Below are 24,210 nucleotides of genomic sequence, written 5' to 3' on the forward strand. Positions count from 1 at the left end.
GTTTATCTACATGGCCATTATAGTGTCTGTGTTTAGACGATGCCATGATATCAACATCAAAGCAGGGGAATTCACTTTGAGGGTAGTGTGTACTGAGTAAACTGGATGACGTGAGAATTTTGTGTAAAAACAAACGTATTCAGAGATGTCATTATCTGCTTAAATCTACTCTACGCTTTTTTCTGCTATACTGTCCTCTTTTCCATTTCTCTCACTTCATATTCTGACTACAACTATCACTGTCCTTCTTTCCATCAATCATTAAACCATAGATTGATCTGGATTACAACCAGTTTCAATGGGCACCGATAAACCAGTCCTCCTCAGCAGCAGCTAGCTATGAAAGTTCCTCCATTGTGAAACAGTCATCCAGAGCTTCAGCAGCAACGAGCTATGAAACCTCATCCACTATGAGGACAGGGGCTGTCTCCTCATCTACCGCTGCCTCAGCCTCATCCACTATGAGGACAGGGGCTGTCTCCTCATCTACCGCTGCTTCAGCCTCATCCACTATGAGGACAGGGGCTGCCTCCTCATCTACCGCTGCCTCAGCCTCATCCACTATGAGGACAGGGGCTGTCTCTTCCTCTACCGCTGCCTCAGCCTCATCCATGGATTATGAGACCATGGAGCACTTCCCTCCTCCACCCACTGAACTAATGCCCCAGGAGGTCCCCGAGTGCTGTGACTCTCTCCCGCCTCAGGACCAGGGTGGCCAACAGAGATACATCTTCAACAAGGAGCAGTACTCCAAGCAGAGGAACCTCAATGAGCTGAAGCGCCTGTACAAGCACATACACCCAGAGGTTCGGAGGACCATGGAGAAGGACTACTTCACTGACGTCACTGAGATCGAGCAGGCACAGCTGGATAGTGAAGATGAGATGACCGGGGAAGTCCAGCAGGCTTGCTATGCGTTTGAGAACAGTGGTGGTGATGAATGTATGAGCCCTGAGGGAGATTACCTGGAGTGGGACGAGATCCTTAAAGGGGAGGTGCAGTCCATGCGCTGGATGTTTGAGAATAAGCCGCTGGATACCATTAAAGATGACACCCCAGATGAGGATGATGAAGTGAAGAACATTGCTCAGCAGGAAATCATTGCAGGAAGTGATGTCAAATACACAGCCTGGATGTTTGAGACCCAGCCCATGGATGCGCTGCGTGCAGACACCCCAGACTCCACCGTACAGACAGGGCAATTGACCGAGCTGGCGAGAGGAGACGTACGAACAGCCACCTATCTTTTCGAGACCCAGCCACTGGATTGTCTGAATAAAATCTACCAGGAGGATGAGCAAGCCTTGGAGGTTGTCTTCACTAAAGATATTACAGGAGGGGATGTGAAAACAGCCAGGTATCTGTTTGAAACTCAACATTTGGATTCCCTCAGCCACACAGAGACCATTGAGGAGAGCCACTTCTTGAAACTGAAGTCAGAGCTTGAGGAGATCAAAGGGGAAGTGAAGACAACCACACGGATGTTTGAGACCCAGCCCATGTGTGTCATCAGGGGCAACTCTGGAAATATACTGGAGATCACCGCCATCCGCAGGGAGGAGATGGAGAAAGGAGATGTGAAGACCTCCCGCTGGCTCTTTGAGACCCAGCCTCTGGACATGATCAACAAAGACCCTGCCAAGGTGAAGCTGATCTGTGGAGTCTCCATGGAGGACAACTCGCAGGGAGACGTGAACCGAGGGAGGTGGCTGTTCGAGACAAAGACACTGGACTCCATTAAAGATGAGGAATGGCAAAGCATCAGGCAGAAGGAGGAGATTATTGGAGCTGATGTGCGGAAGCACTGCCTGGTTTTCGAGACACAGCAGATGGATACTCTGAAAGACAACGCCAATGCCAGACATTTACCCTCAGAGGCAATTGTAGGAGGTGATGTGCGATCAGCAAAACATCTGTTTGAGACAGTGCCAATGGAGAACCTGAAGGATCTGGCGGAAGTAGGGAAACTTCAGAAGATGGTTGCGTCCGAGGAGGAGAAGGGCGATGTTAGACATCAGAAGTGGGTTTTTGAAAGTCAACCACTTGAGAACATAAGGGAGGAGAAGAAGGAAATGACACGCTCTATAAACCTTGAAGAACTTGATAAGGGCGACGTCACAAATCATAAGGAAAGATTTGAAACCTTGGATTTAAGCAGATGTGAGGGGGCACAGAGAATTCAAGTTGAAGGTGTTACCAGTGGGTCTGTGAAATCAAACAAAGTTCTTTTTGAATCCACCCCGATGTATGCCATGCAAGACAGCGAGGGACACTACCACGAGGTGAAAACCGTGCGACGTGAGGAGATAGTAAAAGGAGATGTTAGAAGCTGCAGGTGGATGTTTGAAACACGTCCTATCGATGAGTTTGATGAAAGTAGCAATAAATTCCAGATTATAAAAGGTATATCAAAGGAGGAGATTGAATCGGGCGATGTCAAGACAGCCAAGTGGTTATTCGAAACTCAACCCCTCGATGGTATTAAACATTTCAGCAACACTGAAGAAGATGAAACTAAGACAAAGGAGAGTGTTGAAATTGAGAAAGGTGACGTGAAAACCTGCAGGTGGCTGTTCGAGACTCAACCAATGGATAATCTGTATGAGAAAGCAGATAAGGTGAGGAATGAGACTGAGGTTGAGGAGGTCAACAAAGGGGACGTCAAAACATGCACATGGCTCTTTGAGACTCAGAACCTCGATAATATCTGTGACCATTCAGAGTCTGAATCGGAGACTGTTCTCAAAACCTGCACTGTCAAACAAGAGGACGTCCAAGGCAAAGATGTGCATCACGCTCGCTTCCTCTTTGAGACAGAGAACCTGGAGAACCTCACAGGGGAGGAGAGTGGTGCCTTCAGGAGGGTGACTAAGATTGATGTCCAGTCTGGAGATGTGTCTAGGATGAAGTTTCTCTTTCAGAATCGGTCTTCCGACATCATGACCTCAACCTCATCTGAAACAATGCAGAAGCTGAAGACCCTTACGGCGGAGGAAATTCAGAAAGGAAATGTAGTGAACAACATGTGGCTTTTTGAAAACCAACCTATAGACACTATCCGAGAGGATACAGAGGAAGCCAAGGATACTCGCACCGTAACCGATGTGCAGGGAGGAAACGTTGGTCAAGGACGCTTCATTTTTGAGACTTACTCTCTCGATAAAATCCAGGAGGAGTCCACCGAGACTGAGATTTCAAAACTCCAGAGCATCATCAGGGACGATATAGAGAAAGGGGATGTAAAAAGCTACACCATGATGTTTGAAAATCAGCCACTGTATGCAATCTGTGACAAAGAGGGCCACTACCATGAAGTAACCACTATGACAAAGGAAGAAATCATGAGAGGAGATGTGGTGGGGGCCCGGTGGTTATTTGAGACAAAACCTCTGGATTCAATAAGGGACACAGACGACGTCTATGTCATCAAATCTGTCACTGAGGAGGACGTCCAGAAAGGTGATGTCAGCACAGCCAGGTGGAGGTTCGAAACACAACCTCTTGATGAAATCGCTGAGGACATGAAAGTGTTGACTAAAACAGTTGAAGATATCCAGGGTGGTGACGTGAAGACAAACAAACACCTTTTTGAGACAGATGAAATGTCCCAGAAGTATGTTAGAACTGTTAGCGTGAGTGAGATCCAAAAAGGGGACGTCAGGACTGCCTCATGGATGTTTGAAACGCATAGCATCGATAAGATCCATGGCGAGGGCTCAGAATATGATGAAATGGAGACAGTGACAAAAGAAGAAGTGATGAAAGGAGATGTCAAGCAGTCTGTGTGGCTCTTTGAAAAACAGCCGCTTGACAGCATTAAAGAGTCAGACGGAACAGAGACTGTTGTCACCCGGGAGGAGATCCCACAAGCAGATGTAAAGTCAACAACATGGCTTTTTGAAACCACTCCTTTAACCAAATTTAATGAGAACAGTGTAGAAAGAACTGAAATAATGGGGAAGAGCATCAAAGAGACCCTTGAAGAGCTGTATTGTCAGAAAATGGTTGACTCACAAGGGATTCTCATTGAGACGGATGAGATAGGAGATGTCAGAATGGCAAAATACAGACTCATGAACCAAGATGCTCCAGAAATCCAGAAGGAGGAGGTGATCAGAGGGGATCTGAACAACATCATGATGAACCTCCTAAACAGACGAGAAATGACAGAGAAAGGGATAGTCATAGACCAGGAAGAGAGAGGCAACATCAACACAACAGTAAAACAGCTATTCAACCAAGAAAAGGGATTCAATGTTGAGAAGGAGGAAATCCTCAGAGGCGACATTCAAGAGGCCATCAACAACCTACTGAAGGAGGAGGGCTCCTCAAAACGTGGAATTCTGATTCAAGAAGATGAAAAGGGAGATGTGCGAATGACTATATACTCCCTCCTCAATAAGGAAGACGGTGCTGGCATTGAGAAGGAGGATATCATCAAAGGCAATGTCAGTAGGACCCTTCACAGACTCTTGTCCAACCCAGGGTCAGAGGAATCTAAAAGGATAAGGGTGGAAGACACGGAGAGGGGTAACGTTAGCTTTTACTCCACCTGTATTGAATCTGGGGCTCTGGATTACCTCAGACAACTCCAGTTTGAACCTAATGAGGAACAAGAACAGGCGCAGAAGGAACGTATCATTGGCGGCGACATTATGGAAACCAAAATGACACTATGGAAGAATCAACAGCAGATTGAACGCACAGTAGCTGACGACGATATCGTCCCTGGTGATGTCAACAACACTGTGAAGGTGTTCATGATGGAACCTGCTCTCTTGCTGGAAAACCTGCAGAAAGAGGAAATTGTCAAGGGAGACCTGAGGGCGGCCCTGGACTCACTGACCAAAACTATTAGCAAGAGAGTCGTGATAGAGAAAGAGGAAGTGGTGAAAGGGGACCTGCACACCACTCTGAGGTCTTTGGAGGATGCTCAAAACCAAGCCAAGGAAATGGAAAAGCCAGAAATTGTCAGAGGTGATATCCGAGGAGCCCTCCAATCATTAGAGAAATCGGCGACCACCAAGACTGAGGTAACTGTTGAGGATTTAGTGCCCGGCGATATCAAAGGCACCTTGAAATCACTAGAAGAGGCTAAGCAGGCAGTGAAAGAGATGGAAAAGGAGGAGATTGTAAAGGGAGACATTCATACTGCGCTGAAGGGTTTGCATGAGGCCTCGAGTGAGAAAAAGCTTTACCAGCACCAAGTGAGTGAACAGGGGGACGTGAGAGGCACAATACAGCTGTTACTAGAACCATCCACATCCCCACGAATGCAACGCAGGGGAAGCACTGAGGGAGATGTGAAGACCTCCATAAAATGCCTCTACGAAGGGCAGGGGCAGGACCAGGATGAGGAGCAATCACAGATGGAGAAGGAGGAGGTCATAAAGGGAGACGTTAAAGGAGCGATAAAGAATCTGATGCAGAGAAAAGAATATTCCAATCGGAAAGTACGAAAGTATCCTCCCAGAAAAGCTCCCAGAGCTCATGTGAAAAATCCATTACCCACACAGCAAGTGGTGGACCATGAATACTCAGATGTGGCTAAGAATGAGAACGTCACAGTCAATCTAGCCCCTGCTGTGAAAAACCTGTCTCAGAGTCAGAGCAGTAAATTACAGGACACCACACAAAAGCACACTGAGATGTACACCGAGAACAAATCAGTGAAGAGCAGCAAGACCCTCACCCAAGAGGAACACTCTATGACAACACAGGTCCAAACAGTAAATATTATGGAGGCCTCACAGCAGGAACATGGAAAAGAACAGACTCAAGTTAAAGAACAGACACATGTTAAACAACAGAGTGTGAAACTGAAATTGCAACCCCCTCCTAAGCACATGATCATAAAGAAGAAAAACCTGACCAATCAGATGACTGATAATACATCAATGAATCAGATGACAGAGATTAAAGCAGCCAATCAGATGACTCTGAATCAATCAGCCAATCAGATGACTTTGAATCAATCAGCCAATCAGATGACTGTGAATAAATCAGCCAATCAGATGACTGTGAATAAATCAGTCAATCACATGACTGAGAATAAAGCAGCCAATCAGATGATTGTGAATAAATCAGCCAATCACATGAGTGAAAATAAAGCATCCAATCAGATGACTGTGAATAAATCAGCCAATCATATGACTGAGAATAAAGCAGCCAATCAGATGATTGTGAATAAATCAGCCAATCATATGACTGAAAATAAAGCATCCAATCAGATGAGTGTGAATAAATCAGCCAATCATATGACTGAGAATAAAGCCGTCTCAGACATAAATGTGACGAAAGAAACACAGAGAGAAACACAAGTCTCAGACATGAACGTGACAACACAGGTCAAAACAGTCAATATGTCTGAGTCCTCACAGCAGACACAGGTTGAAGAACAGGCTGTGAAACAGAAAACACCACCAGCCCCTAAGCCCATCTTCATAAACAAGAAAAACATGACCAATCAGATGACTGATAATACATCAACGAATCAGATGAAGGAGATTAAAGCAGCCAATCAGATGACTGAGAATAAAGCAGCCGCAGACTTAAATGTGATGAAAGAAACACAAAGCACATCTCAAACTATTATTGTTTCAAAGCAAACACAGGAAACAAAAACAATGAAACAGTTGCAAACAACAGTGACAGAGCATAAGACTGTCACACAAAAACACAATGTCAAAAATCTGAATACAAATTTCCGGAACCTGGACATGAAGGGAAAAGGTATGCTAAAGAAAGGGACGCCTGAGATTCATTTCCCCCCTCCTCCCACGTCCTCGCCTCCACCCTCTGAGTCTGAGATGTCTCTTCCTCCCCCCGCCCTCACCAGTGGCAGGCTGCCCAATGTCCCTGTCAAGCCGTAGCCCAATGTTTCCCACATCCCGTCCCCTGATTATGAGACAGGACAGTGACCTTCCGCCTCCACCTCCTCCACCCCCAGTAGAATGCGGGGAGCCCGACTTTTTTCCCTTCTCCCCCACCCCCACCCCCACCCTCCGTGGCAGGGCAAGACTTTCTTCCTCCACCGCCCTCACAGCAAGAGCTAAACTCAATGCCACACCAAGTGCCTACACCACCACCTGGAAAGCCATTTAAAGCTAGGCCTTTATTCAAAATCCCAAAACCTGAGCCACCCAAGCAACCAATACTGGTCAAACCAAAATGGCAGAAAAAGCAAGTAGCACCACCACCGCCTCCTCCACCTCCTCAGCCAATGACAGTTCAAGCAGAACATAAAGAGGAAGGAGTAGTCCAGGAAGTCAAACGTGAAATCAGTTGTAAACAGGAAGAAAATACAAATACTACCAACACACAGGTTCAATCTGATTCTACAGTGTCCATGACTAAAATCCCTTCACCAATCCCAGTGGCAAAACCACCACAGGAAGAGTTGCCACGACCACCTAAAAAGGTATTCGTCCCTCCAATCAAAATACCCCCACCTACAGAACCTGCACCAGTGGCAAAACCTAAACCATATGCCCGTAAATTCAAAACCCCACTGATGCTGGCAGAGGAAAGGTATCGTGTGCAAAGAGAGGAGGCTGAGAGAAACAAGTCACAAGACACAACTCCCGCCTCTTCACGAGTCACATCTCCCACCTCTCCTCCAACTAATATGATGCAGATGATGGGCTCAACCAATGTTGCAAGTGAACAACACTCAGATGCACACAAAACAGAGCAGTCAAAAGTGACCTCAGAGGTAACACATGAACAGGCTGAGGAAACTCACTCTAAAAGCAAAGTACGCACAGCATCACAAGAGCCGCCCACGAAGAAAGCTCTATCACATATCCCCCTGAGCAAACCTTTGATCTCCATGGTAAATAAGGAATCAAACTCTGAATCTGGAAATATTTCCTCAGATAAGAAACACATTACCATTGATCAGTCCTCTATGGTCTCTTCTGGGAAAGAACTCGCCTCATCTGTTGCCTCCAGAAAACATCAGGCTGTTTCCTCTGGCAAGCATCAGTCTGTTTTCTCTGGCAAGCATCAGGCTGTTTCAGTCTCTGCTGCTCACTCTCACCATGAGTCCAACATTAAAGTCCAATCTGGCTCTAATGTGATTTCGTCCTCAGTAGCTGAGCAGCAGAGTGGTATGACTGCTATCTCACAGTCTATCATCTCCACTCAGAGCATTGTCCAGGAAAATGTAAATCTTCAAACCCAATCCGCCATCACATCCGAAGCAGAGAATGCAAAGAATACTAACGCCTTTCTCACACAGGAAGTAAAAAATATTCCATCTCAGCCCACCAAAATCAAAATTCCAAAAGTGACACCAAATTTCAAGGTGAGAACAGTGAAGTTGCCAACAGAGAAGATGGAGGAGAAAAGCGAGGTGGTGGAAAAAGATCAACGAGCAGTGAAAAATGAATTACATGTACATCAAACGGGTATGGAGACTATTTCTAAGAGTGAGACCAGAGTAGTTCAGGAGAGCACCCAGATGGCCACCAGTAGCTCAGCAAAAAATGAAGTAAAGGTGGAGATGAATGTGACACAGGAGAAAGCTGAGGAGGTTGAGAAAACTGCAGCTGCCAAGGAAACAAAGCTGCAAATCCAAATGAAGACAAAGGCAAAGCAGAAAGGAATTAAAATCCCTTTGCCCAAAGAGCCAAAGCTAGTTCCCATGCCAGTAGCTCAAGCTCCAGGGCACTGCCACATATCTGTCTCCCATAGTCAACAAAGCATGCAGGAACAGCACATTCAGAAGCACGAGCAAGTGATTGTTAATGCGAGAGTAGTTCAACAGAGCTTCCAGAAGCAGGAACAGCAGGTTCGCACACCGAAGCAGCAGGTCAAGTCTTTCCAACAACAAGGAGAAGTAAGCAAAATGCAGCAGCATCAAGAGAGGTCAAAGGCAGAGTCTAAGGCTGTCTCCATGAACATTGCAGGGAATGAAACAGCTCAATCAATGGTGGAAAGCACAGCTCAATCAGTGGAGGAGACCACAGATTCAGAGAAATGTGTAATGGTACAGAAGTTGCTATTTAACATTAAGCAGCTTCATCCAGGTAAAATGGATTCAAACTCAGTGAGGACAATACTTAGTGAGGTCCCTGACTGGTTGATGAGGGCGGAGGAAAAGCGTGATTTAACACAGGTTGCTGTTCAGCAGAATAAGAAGAAGCTCACAGAGATAATTTTTCGTGTGAGAAACCTAGCACAAGCAAAACTTGTATTCTTAGAAGGACACATGGCAGCCATGGCAAAACAGGAAAGTGAACCCGCACCTGCCTCATCACCTGCACCACCACCTGCACCACACCATGCACCACCACCTGCATCATCACCTGCATCATCACCTGCACCACCACCTGCACCACACCCTGCACCACCACCTGCATCATCACCTGCAAAAGCACATGAAAAGAAAGGATTTGGAGGAGCAACTGCCAAGATATCTAAAATAAGCATTGGCTCGTCAAGAGTCGAAACCTATAAGAAAGTGGTTGAGGAGAAGAAGATCTCTCATGAGAGCAAAAAGCCAGAGCTGACTGAAGTAAAAGGTCCTGATCCCAGAGTTCCCTCTCCCATGCTTGCAACGCGAACACCTTCACCTACCTTCATAAGCATTGAATCAGTGAGGAGAACAAACTCACCCCTCATAGTGACACCCTCACCTCCTCCGTCATACAGGTCTGGTGCCACCCCAACCCCACCACCTCCCCCTCCCCGCACCCCTACCTCTCGGTTCTGTAGGGCCACACCCTCTCCCACCTTGAGCCGCTCAGAGAAGCTAGCCAAGTTGAAGGACTCCACTGCGAAGCTCTCTCGGGGCATGACCCCTCCCCCACCCATGCCTGAGTTTCTGATGACAGAGCAAGCCTCTGACAGAGAGGATTCCCCAGCGCTGATTGAACCTGAGATCCACATGCAGACACAGGAGATGGAGACTGGGACGACGACTCCGGATGTGGCTGATATGGTTGACTCCATGATGACTGTCAGAGACAAAAAGTTCTTCTTTGAGGAAGCTCAGAAGGCAGAGGTGAGCAGGACATACATGCGGAAGGACCCCATAGAAATCCCAGAGCGCCTGGGTCCAGATGATATAGAGGAAGTTCCTGAGGTTGTGAATATAGACATAATGAAAGAAGATCTCCCTAGGCTTGACCTGTCAAAGCTGGTCAATCAATTTGAATCCCCACAACCAAAGCTGTACATCAGAAAAGATCCCATCATCATCACAGATAGACTGGGTAGTGACACTGAAGATCCAGAGGCAGACCCCAAAACGCCAAAAACCGATGAAACACCTGCCTTCAACATCAAGGCCATCAAGAATGCCTTTGACTTGGGTGATCGTAATGCTCTCAAAGAAGTGAGAGAGAAACAAGAGGAGAGAGAGAGGAGAGAATCAGAATCTGCCGAACCGACGGGGCACTCCAAAACAAAGTCCGTCACTGAGGAGTTCTCTGGCATGGATGAATTTGGCACCGTAACAAGAGGGGTGAGGAGCGAGACCAGCATGCACTCTGAGAGCCACATGACCCGCCCCCTGCCTCCCTCTTATGCCGACGTGGTGAAAGGGACGGTTGAAGAGATGGCAGTTCCTGTGGAGGCCGCCACCGAGGACCTACTGAAGAGCTTCCACCAGTCCTGGGCCGAAAGCGAGAGTGTGTTCCAGAATTTGGGATTCAGTGTCTCAGAACAGAGGACATCACAGATCGTAACACACCAGCAGGAGACTGTCGTGACGGGTAAACCAACGTGTGGAGCATGAGGGGAGACTAATAGAGCGTGATGGTGTGTTTAACATATTTTTTGTGTGATAGTAAAAAACTATTAACAGTACCTTCAAATTCAGCATTAACGTTATGCATCTGCACTGGTTTTAATGATGCATTTCCCCTTTGTTGCTCTTCTTCTTTATTTTTATCTGACAGACACTAACACTTCTAAAGCATAATGAATCTAATGGGTACTGACAGTCTGTTTAGAATGCATTAAAACAAAGCAAGAGAGCGCCTCATGATGTGCTTGTCTACAGGGGGGTGGGTTTTGTTGATGCCTAAGATATAGAGCTGCTTTTGCAAAAAGCAGTGATGGGAAGTTATGGATTAATGTTTTCGTGCTTGTGTGAGGATGTGGTTGTATATTTCTAATTATAAACTGGGTGGGTTGAGCCATAAATGCTGATTGGCTGATAGCCGTGGTATATCAGACCGTATACCACAGGTACGACAAAATATTTATTTTTACTGCTTTAATTACGTTGGTAATCAGTTTATAATAGCAATAAGGCACCTCGGGGGTTGCGTCGTGTCTAAATACAGCCCTTACCCGTGGTATATTGGCCATATACCACACCTCCTCGGGCCGTATGCTTAAGTATAGAATTAGCATGTATATTCCATAAAAAAGTAACAAGTTATATGATTATTCTGATTAGGATTTAAAGCTGCAATATGTAACTTTTTGGGGGACGCGACCAAAGTCACATAGAAATGTGAGTTATAGATCTCTCATTCTCATTGAAAGAAAGTCTAAGAAGCGGTAGATATATTCTATCTGTGTTATTACAATGCTTCCATTTCTTAAGTTTCGTTTTTGAGTCTTTCACTTTTGGTTTTGTACACCATCTTCAAACAGCTGAAAATACAATATTTTTGCTTATGTAAAGTATATTTCACAGCGGTTTAGATGGTACAATGATTCGCTACACTATATTCACTTGTTTTGTCACTAAAAATGTAATTAGGTGAACTATTCGAATTTTAGCAACCAGGAAATGGCAGCGCGATTTCTGCGTAGTGCATCTTTAAATCTAAATTGAAATGATCTAAACATGAACTACAATTTATAATGGACTCATATAGTATAATATAAAGTCTTCATGAGCACTACATACAGTGGGGTCCTAAACCCTTAATAAAGATGAGAAATAATGACTGAATAAAATAAACAATTAAAATACTGAGCTACTGTATATTGTATGCTACATTTTATGGGGAAATTATATTATTTTATAATAATACAATTGCTCAGAGAAAGAGATTTTATTGAATAAGTCATATACATTTTTTTTTTTTTAATCTTATAAATAAAGTAGTCAAAAGTTGAGTTTTTGTTCCCATATTCCGAAACGTGACCCTACAAACTTGTTGGATGCATTTGCCTAATTACATAGTTTTGGTTGTGTTTCAGATTATATTGTGGCCAATAGTAATGAATGGTAAATCATGTATTGTGTCATTTTGGATTCACTTTTAATGCAAATAAGAACATAATATGTTTCGAAACACTTCTACATTAATATGAATGCTAGCAGGATTACAGATAATCCTGAATGAACCCTGAATAATGATAACCTATTATTGGTTATGGAGAGAGGATAGCATGTCTTGGGGGTATGATCTTTGACCTTCTGTAACTTTCTCACTCATCATTATTCACATTTCTATCAAGATTATCTGTAATCCGTAGTCATTGCGTGCTAGGAATATGGGACCAAATACTGAACGTTCTACTACTTTATTTATTTAAGAATCTTTAGGTGTTTTTTTAGAGAGAAAAAAGTATTACTTGTTAAACAAAATATCTTTCTCTGAGCAATTGTATTAGTGTAAAATGATATAATTTCTCCATTTGTTTTTGCATACAATAGAGCTCAGCATTTGAATTCTGTATTTTATACAGTCATTATTGCTGATCTTTATCAAGGGTGTCTGTAACGGGCGTCGTAAGGATTGGACCAAGGTGCAGCGGGAACGTGTATACTCATCTTCTTTATTAAATCAAAAGAAGAAAAAACAAACAAATCACGTATACAAACCAACGACCGACACTAAACAGTCCTGTCAGGTGCACAGACACAAAACAGGAAACAACTACCCACAAACCCCAATAGCACAAACACCCCTATACATAGGACCTTCAATCAGAGGCAATGAGGAACAGCTGCCTCCAATTGAAGGTCAATCAACAAACCCTAAACATAGAAGTAGAAAACTAGACTGAACATAGAAAAAAAACTAGCCTAGAACATAGACCAAAAACCCTGGAACACTCTAAACAAACACCCCTCTTACATAATAACATAGCCCAACAAACCCCGAACCACATAAAACAAACACCCCCTGCCACGTCCTGACCAAACTCCAATAACAAATAACCCCTTTAATGGTCAGGATGTGGCAGTGTCGGAACCGACTGTAGATGTTTCACGAGTCACCTATAAAGCACTATATAGATGGTTAACATAACTGCTCCATATGTAGGGTGCACTGCTAAATGCATAACACACTATGCTAATTCTCCCAAAAAGCTGTGTTTATAAAGGGTGACATGATGTATGCTTATTGGTAGGGACCGGACGATACCAGTATCGTGATACTCATGAGTATAATGGCAAGGAAACATAACTGAAAGCGGATTTAATTTATTCAGGAAAACATCCCTAATGTTGGAAAAAACATCATTATGTTGTCACCCAGTCGTATTTATTTTCCAAGCTATAGCACACAATATTTTAAATACAGCCGATTTTTTTAAGGACCAGCGTGTTTGGTCTGCTTCGTGTTTTCATTTTTGGCATGTAAAAAATATTGCGATATTGGTATCGTCACAGCCCTACTAATTAGGAGGCAATTCTGATGGTGACATTACTTGTCTTCAGGAAAGCCCTCAACTAGGGCCTTAAAAGGGGATAGAAAGCAGACAACCGGTATTATAACACCTACCACCAAGTTACATCTTTCTCAGTGCCAAAATGTACAGACAGACACGTGGACCCAGTCACCACGTATAGTCATACACACAAATGTTTGAATGGAATAGGTAGGCCACATGGTGTATGCTACATATTTACTTTGACATTGCCTTGTTGTACATACCTTGCATGAAGAGGCCTCCATCTACGCCACAACAATCATTGCGATCTGATGTCACACACCCTATCACACCTAAAGTAACCAATCATTCCCGATACTACCTTTATAATAGGGTAGATTCATTTAGATCACACTCATGACTACTTTGTGTAGTGCTTTGTCATACTTACTTTAAAGTGACACACCTATTGACATTCATAACACATCCAAAAAGATCTTGCTGCATCGTGCTTGGTTCTGCCCACATCCTTGCTTGCTCTGCCCATATTGTGACAATCATTCCTATTGGAAACAATGCATCTGAACTACATTAGGTTAGCTATAAGAATCTTGGCTTTAGACATTCGTAAAACACAGATGCATGCTGAATAAGTGTGTTACAGACCTCGGACATGAGGTCTCATACACTTACAGCTATTAACAGCCAAGTTAATTGTCCTGTTATTGACCTCTTCTTTTATCTGTTATAAACAGATAAAAGAAGACGCAGGAGAAGAGGTTTTGGAAAAGAAGGTAATCTGTTTTTTGAAAATTAATAGGAAACCCTTATACCCTTGAAATTAGCAAAGCCAACAGGCCTGAACAATACCTTGTTAGATAGCTAGCTTAGATATTATTTCAAAATACCCTACCCGCTAACTAGCCAAATAGCAATTCCGCTAGGCTTGTTTTCTTCCAAATTATAACTAGATAAAAAGTCACGTTAATGTGTCTGGGTGAACAATTATGTTACAGGAGCTTTATTTTTAGAGGGCGACCGATTAAGATTTTTCCACGCCGATACCGATACCGATTATTGGATGACCAAAAAGGCAGATGCCGATTAATCGGACCATTTTTATTAATTTATTTGTAATAATGACAATTACAACTATACTGAATGAACACTTATTTTAAACGAATATAATACATCAGTAAAATCTATTTAGCCTCAAATAAATAATGAAACATGTTCAATTTGGTTTAAATAATGCAAAAACAAAGTGTTGGAGAAGAAAGTAAAAGTACAATATGTGCCATGTAAGAAAGCTAACGTTTAAGTTCCTTGCTCAGAACATGAGAACATATGAAAGCTGGTGGTTTCTTTTAACATGAGTCTTCAATATTCCCAGGTAAGAAGTTTTAGGTTGTAGTTATTATAGGAATTATAGGACTATTTCTCTCTATACGATTTGTATTTCATATACCTTTGACTATTGGATGTTCTTATAGGCACTTTAGTATTGCCAGTGTAACAGTATAGCTTCCGTCCCTCTCCTCGCTCCTACCTGGGCTCGAACCAGGAACACATCGACATACAGAGCAAGGGGAACAACTACTCCAAGTCTCAGAGCGAGTGACGTTTGAAACGCTACTGCGCGCACCCCGCTAACTAGCTAGCCATTTCACATTGGTTACACCAGCCTAATCTTGGGAGTTGATAGGCTTGAAGTCATAAACAGCGCAATGCTTGAAGCACAGCGAAGAGCTGCTGGCAAAACGCACGAAAGTGCTGTTTGAATGAATGCTTACGAATCTGCTGCTGCCTACCACCTCTCAGTCAGACTGTTCTATCAAATCATAGACTTAATTATAATATAATAAACACACAGAAATATGAGCCTTAGGTCATTAATATGGTTGAATCTGGAAACTATCATCTCGAAAACAAAACGTTTTTCCTTTCAGTGAAATACGGAACCGTTCCGTATTCTATCTAACGGGTGGCATCCCTAAGTCTAAATATTCCTGTTACATTGCACAACCTTCAATGTTATGTCATAATCACGTAAAATTCTGGCAAATTAGTTCGCAACGAGCCAGGCGGCCCAAACTGTTGCATATACCCTGACTCTGCATGCAATGAACGCAAGAGAAGTGACACAATTTCATCTGGTTAATATTGCCTGCTAACCTGGATTTCTTTTAGCTAAATATGCAGGTTTAAAAATATATACTTCTGTGTATTGATTTTAAGAAAGGCATTGATGTTTATGGTTTGGTACAGTCGTGCAACGATTGTGTTTTTTTCTCGTAAATGCGCTTTTGTTAAATCATCCCCTGTTTGGCGAAGTCGGCTGTCTTTGTTAGAAAGAAATAGTCTTCACAGTTCGCAACGAGCCAGGCGGCCCAAAATGCTGCATATACCCTGACTCTGTTGCAAGAGAAGTGACACATTTTCCCTAGTTAAAAGAAATTCATGTTAGCGGGCAATATTAACTAAATATGCAGGTTTAAAAATATATACTTGTGTATTTATTTTAAGAAAGGCATTGATGTTTATGGTTAGGTAGACATTGGAGCAATGTGTACCTAAGCGATTATATGCAACGCAGGACAGGCTAGATAAACTAGTAATATCATCAACCATGTGTAGTTAACTAGTTATTTTGATTGATTGATGGTTTTTATAAGATAAGTTTAATGCTAGCTAGCAACTTACCTTGGCTTCTTACTGCATTCGCGTAACAGGCAGGCTCCTCGTGGAGTGCAATGTAAAGCAGGTGGTTAGAGCGTTGGACTAGTTAACCGCAAGGTTGCAAGATTGAATCCCCGAGCTGACAAGGTAAAATTCTGTCGTTCTGCCCCTGAACAAGGCAGTTAACCTCTATGGGCTAGGTGGGACGCAAGCGTCCCACCGTGGTGCACTCCATCAACAGCAGGTGCATTTCAAGAGCGGCAAATTTGAATCCAAATAAATGTCAAAATTCAAATTTTTCAAACATACAACTATTTTACACCCTTTGAAAGATAAACATCTCCTTAATCTAACCACGTTTTACGATTTCAAAAAGGTTTTACGGCGAAAGCATAAATTTAGACTATGTTAGGACAGTACATTTACAAGAGTTGTGTGTAATGTTGTGCCAATTCAAAGACAGGCGTCACCAAAACCATAAAATCAGCTAAAATTATGCACTAACCTTTTACAATCTCCAACAGATGACACTCCTAGGACATTGTGTTAGACAATGCATGCATTTTTTGTTCTATCAAGTTCATATTTATATCCAAAAACAGCGTTTTACTGTGGCGTTGATGTTCAGGAAATTGTTTCCCTCCAATAACCGGCATTCAAGTCAGCACCACAAATTAAATAATTAAAATTAGAAAACATTGGTAAAATATTATATTGTCATTTAAAGAATTATAGATTTACATCTCTTGAACGCAATCAACTTGCCAGATTTAAAAATAACCTTACTGGGAAATCACACTTTGCAATAATCTGAGCACTGCGCCCAGAAAAATACGCGTTGCGATACAGACTAGCCGCCATGTTGGGGAGATCTAAAATCGAAAATACTATGTAAATAATCCATTACCTTTGATTCTCTTCATCAGATGTCACTTCCAGGTATCACAGGTCCATAACGAATGTAGTTTTGTTCAAAAAAGCTCATCATTTATGTCCAAAAATCTCCGTCTTGTTAGCACATGATCTAAGCCCGCCGGACTTCACTTCATGAACGAGGGGAAAAAATATATTTACGTTCGTTCAAACATGTCAAACGTTGTATAGCATAAATCATTAGGGCCTTTTTTAACCAGAACATGAATAATATTCAAGGTGGACGAATGCATTCTCTTTTATAACGTATTGGAACGAGGGTACCCAACATGAACTCGCGCGCCAGGTGTCTAATGGGCCATCATCGTTCCATGGCTCTTGTTCGGTCAGATCTCCCTCCAGAAGACTCAAAACACTTTGTAAAGGCTGGTGACATCTAGTGGAAGCAATAGGAAGTGCCAAAATATTCCTCAGCCCCTGTGTTTTTCAATGGCATAGGTTTAAAGGTAATACAACACATCAGGTATCCACTTCCTGTCAGAAAATGTCTCAGGGTTTTGCCTGCCAAATGAGTTCTGTTATACTCACAGACACCATTCAAACAGTTTTAGAAACTTTAGGGTGTTTTCTATCCATATATAATAAGTATATGCATATTCTAGTTACTGGGTAGGATTAGTAACCAGATTAAATCGGGTACATTTTTTTATCCAGCCGTGCAAATACTGCCCCCTAGCCCTAACAGGTTAACCCACCGTTCCTAGGCCGTCATTGAAAATAAGAATGTGTTCTTAACTGACTTGCCTAGTTAAATAAAGTTAAAAAAAATATATATATATATATATATATATATATAAAATCGGCCAAATCGGAGTCCAAAAATACCGATTTCCGATTGTTATGAAAACCTGAAATCGGCCCTAATTAATCGGCCATTCCGATTAATCGGTCGACCTCTAGTTATTTTAATGTACAATCAGCATCGGAACCCGCAATCATCATCATTAACATACAATCATCATCATTAACATCAGCACAAGCGCCATATTTATGAAGCCTGCTTAGCTTAGCTTGGTAACATCTGTGTGTCGGTGTGTGTTATGTCTGTCTTGGTTAAGGCACATTTGGCGATGCAGCCTACTATACATAGGGAGATGCTCCCGAGTGGCGCAGCAGTCTAAGGCACTGCACCTCAGTGCTCAAGGCGTCACTCCAGACCCTGGTACGATCCCGGGCTGTATCACAACCATCCGTGATCGGGAGTCCCACAGGATGGCACACAATTGGCACAGCGTCGTCTGGGTTAGGGGAGGGTTTTGCCGGGGTCGGCCGTCATTGTAAAACTCATTTACCCGATTTGCCTAGTTAAAAATAAAGGTAAAAAAATGGTAGACCATGTCACCTTTTCTACACCCTTTATAGAGTATGGAATTAACCGATTTGTGAAGCATCTGTGTAGTGCTTAGCAATATGTTACTGTATGTATGCTACATAAAGCCTTCATAATTTGTAGTTTGTTTAAAGTGGGAACCATTTTTTTTGTGATTTCATAAATGATTTACAGTCCAGTAGGTTTCGTAATAATGACTAATTATTAACTAATAGTGTTGTCGCTTTGTTTGTTTTTACTGAAAAGGTCAATAAAAGAATGCCCTAACACTATCTTTCTCTTGCAGAAAATTCGAGTTCCAGAGTCCGAACTGTGTACGGTGTGTCGGAAGAGGGTGTATCCGATGGAGTGTCTGATCGCAGACAAACACAATTTCCATAAAAGCTGCTTCCGCTGTGAGCACTGCAGTGGCAAACTAAGGTAAACCACAAACTTGGACTTATAACCAGTACAAATAATAACAACTATCTTATTTCAAATGTTGTGTCTGAATAGTTACAACATTTGTCTTTCTCAGCCTTGGCAACTACGCCTCTCTCCATGGACGAATGTACTGCAAGCCCCACTTCAAACAACTGTTCAAGTCCAAAGGAAATTATGACGAAGGATTCGGACAGAAGCCTCACAAAGACCTTTGGAGTGCTAAAAATCAAGAGTATTCCATTGAAAATGAAAAGACTAAGCTAAAATCACCGTCCCCTGAAAAACTAGATTCCAGAAATTCCACAGCCAGGAGCAATGTCAGTTTGACAAAGATTGAGGTACCACCTCCACAGGAAAAGGAAGTGAGCAAATCACAGGATGAAAACAAAAAGCCCACTTGTAAGATTGCGGTTGTATGGCCCCCTCAGAATGATTCTCCCAAGAAAGTGTTCATGATGGAGGACGAGGTGAAGCTGGTTAAACCCTCATGGCCCCCCCAGGATAGCTCTCCACAGACCGACACCGATGCCAATAAAAGCCAGATCAGTGAACCTTCTTTAAATGATAGCCCTGCTATAAAAACACAAAATTGTCCTCAAGAAACTGCATGGGAAGGTGCCGTTGTAACTGTAGAAACTCCAGCAGAGAAGGCTTTGACCACTCCTGTAGACCTAGTAGAGGTAACAGAGAGTACTCCCACCCATGAACCCCCAAGAGACAGTGGCATAGCGGTAGCTGGGAAAGTGGAAGCCAATGTGGAAGTGACAAGCGAGGTGAACGAGGAAGGAGCTGTGGAAAGTGGGAATGTGACAGAAAAAGATGAAAAGGAAAGTGGAGAGAAGGTAGAGGATGTGAGAGTAAATGGGCATAGCGGGGAAGCTGAGGCAGAGAATTCTCATAAAGAGGAGGAGGAGAAAATGGAGAAAGTAAATGGGAGTGAGGAGGATAAGGTCAAGGTCACAGTGATAGATGGTGAGGCATCAGGAGAGCCAACAGTAAACGCAAACTCCAACAACAACAATAACGGACAATTATTATTTGACCATGAACCAATGTTCAAAATGCTTGATGACTACAAAACGGAAGAAAGAGATTTAATACTTCAGTCCACAGAACCAGCTGCTGCCGAAAGCGATTTTAAGGAGGGCATATTCGGGGATGAAGAACTAAAATGGATGCCAACCGACGTTCTAGACATGGCACGGAGGGAGGACGCTTTTGTGCCAATGGGTGCCAAATGTATGGAGGCCACAGACGACAGTCTAGATGAACATGTCTTCACAGAGGCGACTCAAAGTACATTTTGTTTTGAAGCGGAACCAAAGATTAGCACCTCTAGCTTCCTGGAGGACATTTTTGCTGGGCTCGATAACAGTTCCATCCTCCTGTCTGATTTCAAGTCTGACATCTTCAGTGAGTCTGTTAGTGAGAGGCCCTTGGTGTCATCGCTGGACGACCTTTTGGATTTTGGAATGGAGTCAAGAGGAAACACAGATAAACCCAAAGACGGGTGGAAAGGGGATGAACAGCTTGACAGTTTTGCCATGAAGGATGTCTGTGCACAGGGGAAAAGCAACATGGTGTGGAAAGATGATTATGACTCGCTGTCAGTGGAGGAACAAATCAAGAGGAACAGATATTATGACGACGAGGACAGTGACAACTCCTAAATCTGATCACATTTAATCCATCTTTTCTATCACTCAATTAGTCAATTCTGTCCTCATGCAATCCCTAATTTAATTTCTGTCCGTGGAGAGAAGAATCAAGCTAATATCACAACTTCCTTATATCAATTTTTGTACTGTGTTTTGGCAATGATATCGATGCTCTTTATTACAATATCTAGATTTGATCTTGCTGTTTAAAAGCACCTGGTGTGCAGTTAAAAAAAATTATAAAGGGATATTTTCTTTCATGTTTTTCTGTATACGTTGATTCTGATATTTTAAAACCATCAAAACAGAACATTTTCATATTTTGCAATACATTCATTATAATTTCTTGCTACAGTATAATGGTTTTCGATTTGCTTGGTTTGTTGGAATGAATGTCTGTGAGGTTTAATCTTCTGAGTCTGATTAAAGATTATTTACTTTTCCTATTCTATTGTTTCTACATTAGTAATGTAGTTATTATTAAAGACTTGACATGTTTCTGGTACATTACTTTTTAATCAGTGGGGGAAGAGATGCTAAGGTAAACATTGTGTGTAGAGGTGTAGTTTGGTCTACGGTCTGTATGGTTGGCCAGCTGAAATCTCTTAAATTAGAGCCATATTGAATTTCCATTGAGGGAACCAGAGGGTTGTAGGAGGAATACAGATTTTAACATGTACAGTGCCTTCAGAAAGAATTCATACCCCTTGACTTATTCCACATTTTGTTGTATTACAGCCTGAACTCACCTACACACACTACCCCATAATGACAAAGTGAAAACATGTTTTTAGAAATGTTTGCTAATTTATTGAAAATGAAATACAGATATATCTAATTTACATAAGTATTCATACCCCTGAGTCAATAAATGTTACAATCACCTTTGGCAGTGATTACAGCTGTGTCTTTCTGGGTAAGTCTCTAAGAGCTTTGCACACCTGGATTGTACAATATTTGCCCATTATTCTTTTTAAAATTCTTCAAGCTCTATCAAGTTCATTGTTGATATTGCTAGACAGCCATTTATAAGTCTCGCCATAGATTTTCAAGCCGATTTAAGTCAAAACTGTAGGAACATTCAGGAACATTCAATGACATCTTGGTAAGCAACTCCAGTGTAGATTTGTCCTTGAGTTTTTAGGTTATTGTCCTGCTGAAAGGTGAATTTGTCTCCCAGTGTCTGTTGGAAAGCAAATTTAACCCGTTTTTTCTCTAAGATTTTGCCTGAGTTTATAGATGTATTCTGTTGTTTTTTTTATCCTAAAAAGCTCTTTAGTCCTTGCCGAAGACAAGCATACCCATTACATGATGCAGCCACCAGCATGCTTGAAAATATAAAGAGTGGTACTCAGTGATGTGTTGTGTTGGATTTGCCCCAAACATAGCGCTTTGTATTCAGGACAAAAAGTAATTTTTTTTGCCACATTTTTTGCAGTATTACTTAAGTGCCTTATTGCAAACAGGATGCATGTTTTGGAGTATTTTTTTATGTACAGGCTTCCTTCTTTTCACTGTGTCATTTAGGTTAGTATTGCGGAGTAACTACAATGTTGTTGATCCATCCTCAGTTTTCTCATATCACAACCATTAAACTCTATCACTGTTTTAAAATCACCATTGGTCTCATGGTGAAATCCCTGAGCAGTTTCCTTCCTCTCAGGCAACTGAGTTAGGAAGGACGCCTGTGACTTTGTAATGACTGGGTGTATCGATACACCACCCAAAGCCTGATTATTAACTTCACCGTACACAAAGGGATATTCAGCCTCTGTTTACACATCTACCAAATCGGTGCCCTTCTTTGCAAGGCATTTAAAAACCTCCTTGCTCTTTGTGATTGAATCTGTGCTTGAAATTCACTACTTGATTGAGGGACCTTAAAAGATAATTGTATGTGTCGGGGGACAGAGATGGGGTTGTCATTCAAAAATCATGCTACCCACTATTATTGAACACGGAATGAGTCCATGCAACTTATCATGCGATTTGTTAGGCACATTTTACATTCTCAAATTATTAAGGCTTGCCATAACAATGGGGTTGAATACTTGACTAACATTTCAGCTTTACATTTTTTATTGATTGCAAAACGTTTTTACAAACAAAATTACACTTTTGACATTATGGTATATCAATTTTAAATTCAGGCTGTAACACAACAAAATGTGGAAAAAGTTAAGGCTTGTGAATACTTTCTGAGGGCACTTTAGGGCTCTGTCACCCTAACATAGCAGTTTAGCAAAATGGTCACACTGTGAAGTCGAGTCATGAGTTAATTTAGCCTAAAATTGTCTAATTCCAATTGTCTGTTATGAGTAGCATCATATCCATGCAAACTCTACATGAAATCCACATTAGCTTACCTCAAACTTCTCAGCTTTTGCAGTGCAATTCCTTGAAGCCATAGCCATGCATTGCAAATGTGTTTAGAAGCAACGTCAGTCAACCTTGCTAAAGAAAGTCAAATCCTCACTTCCAGACAGATTGATTGGCTACTATTCATTTCGCAAATAATCCTGATTGGACAGCTCTCTTGTCAGCTGCAGTACCGCATACAGTCACTATCATGTCTCCCCCACTCCTTTCTTGCGGTGAGATCAGATGCAGAGCCCAGCGCAGGACAGTTTCAGCACCTCTTGTCTTGGTGGGATGTAGACGACTAGACCGGTAGGTTCAAATGCTTTGTAAACTGAATCCTATTGCTGCTATTTGGGTTTGTCCAGTGGCGACAGCCCGCAACAGTTTACTGAACACTTGGTACAAGCTTTCGTCGTCATTCAGTAATTTTATTTCGTGCATGCGACTACTTTGTGATTAGATTAGAATCGTTTTATAGTGACAGTGCAAACCATTCGGTCGCTGCTTCTTTGTGTTTAGAAATGCATCGTCCGTTGTTTACTGTTGTCCTATTGGCTTTTCCCTCTGATGGACCGTCCGGGACTCCAAAGGAATGTTCTGTATTGAAGAGTGCGTCTCACATCAGCAGTGATGCTGCGATGTTTTGTGGTCCAGGATTGTCCGCAGATTTGATGTAACCTACGGCTTTGATGCAAAGCGATCCAAATAGCTATGAGTTGAAACCCTTTTATTGCTGCGCTTGAAGTGAATTGCGCAAGGCTAGCCTACATGTTTATCTCATTTTGAACTTCATATTGCTGTTAGTTGATATAGGCTATCATACTGAGCACATGCCTCTGGAACAAGTCCACTAGCACTTACTGTATGTCGTCCAAATACTACAGGGCGTTCAGCATAGGGACATACATTAATATACAACTGTTTTAAATACCACACATAGGCTACACGAACAGTATATTTTACTCAGAATCTCCCTCATCAAGTGAGAACCTATGAGCCCAGGGAGGCAAGGATTCATCATATTCAAATCATAAACATATGAATTATGAATGGTTTCTTAATATCGACTTTGCATAGGCTACAGTATATTCACTTTTTACGTATTGATTTTCATATTACGTTTTGGTGATAGCATCTGTTTTTTGACATGATGGTGCACCAGCCACACCACACTCACTATTGAGATGAACATGTAATTGTTATACTTGAAAAAGCCTTTAATTATATATATCATAGGGGAGGAGAGGACGAGCA

The 24,210-nt window shown here is 42.3% G+C and overlaps 2 protein-coding genes across 10 annotated transcripts in view; both read left to right on the forward strand.

Moving 5' to 3' along the window:
* Positions 1-19,157, forward strand: part of LOC106575303 (xin actin-binding repeat-containing protein 2-like) — a 60,425-nt gene extending 41,268 nt beyond the window's left edge. Inside the window, 5 exon segments of the mRNA XM_014151752.2 lie at positions 273-6,821; positions 6,823-6,975; positions 6,977-10,721; positions 18,801-18,934; positions 19,032-19,157. Of these exon segments, the coding sequence (XP_014007227.2) occupies positions 273-6,821; positions 6,823-6,975; positions 6,977-10,721; positions 18,801-18,895 (10,542 nt within the window). The 3' untranslated portion in view covers positions 18,896-18,934; positions 19,032-19,157.
* A 3,475-nt stretch (positions 19,158-22,632) lies between these two features.
* Positions 22,633-24,210, forward strand: part of LOC106575305 (beta-1,3-galactosyltransferase 1) — a 125,829-nt gene continuing 124,251 nt past the window's right edge. For all 9 annotated transcript variants that reach the window (XR_006759982.1, XR_006759984.1, XR_006759983.1 and 6 more), the window contains exon 1: positions 22,633-23,265. The gene's annotated coding sequence lies outside the window, so the exon portion shown is untranslated. The remainder of the gene's footprint in view (positions 23,266-24,210) is intronic.

This window comes from Salmo salar, chromosome ssa17 (assembly GCF_905237065.1).
Source record: "Salmo salar chromosome ssa17, Ssal_v3.1, whole genome shotgun sequence".
Taxonomy (NCBI): Eukaryota; Metazoa; Chordata; class Actinopteri; order Salmoniformes; family Salmonidae; genus Salmo; species Salmo salar.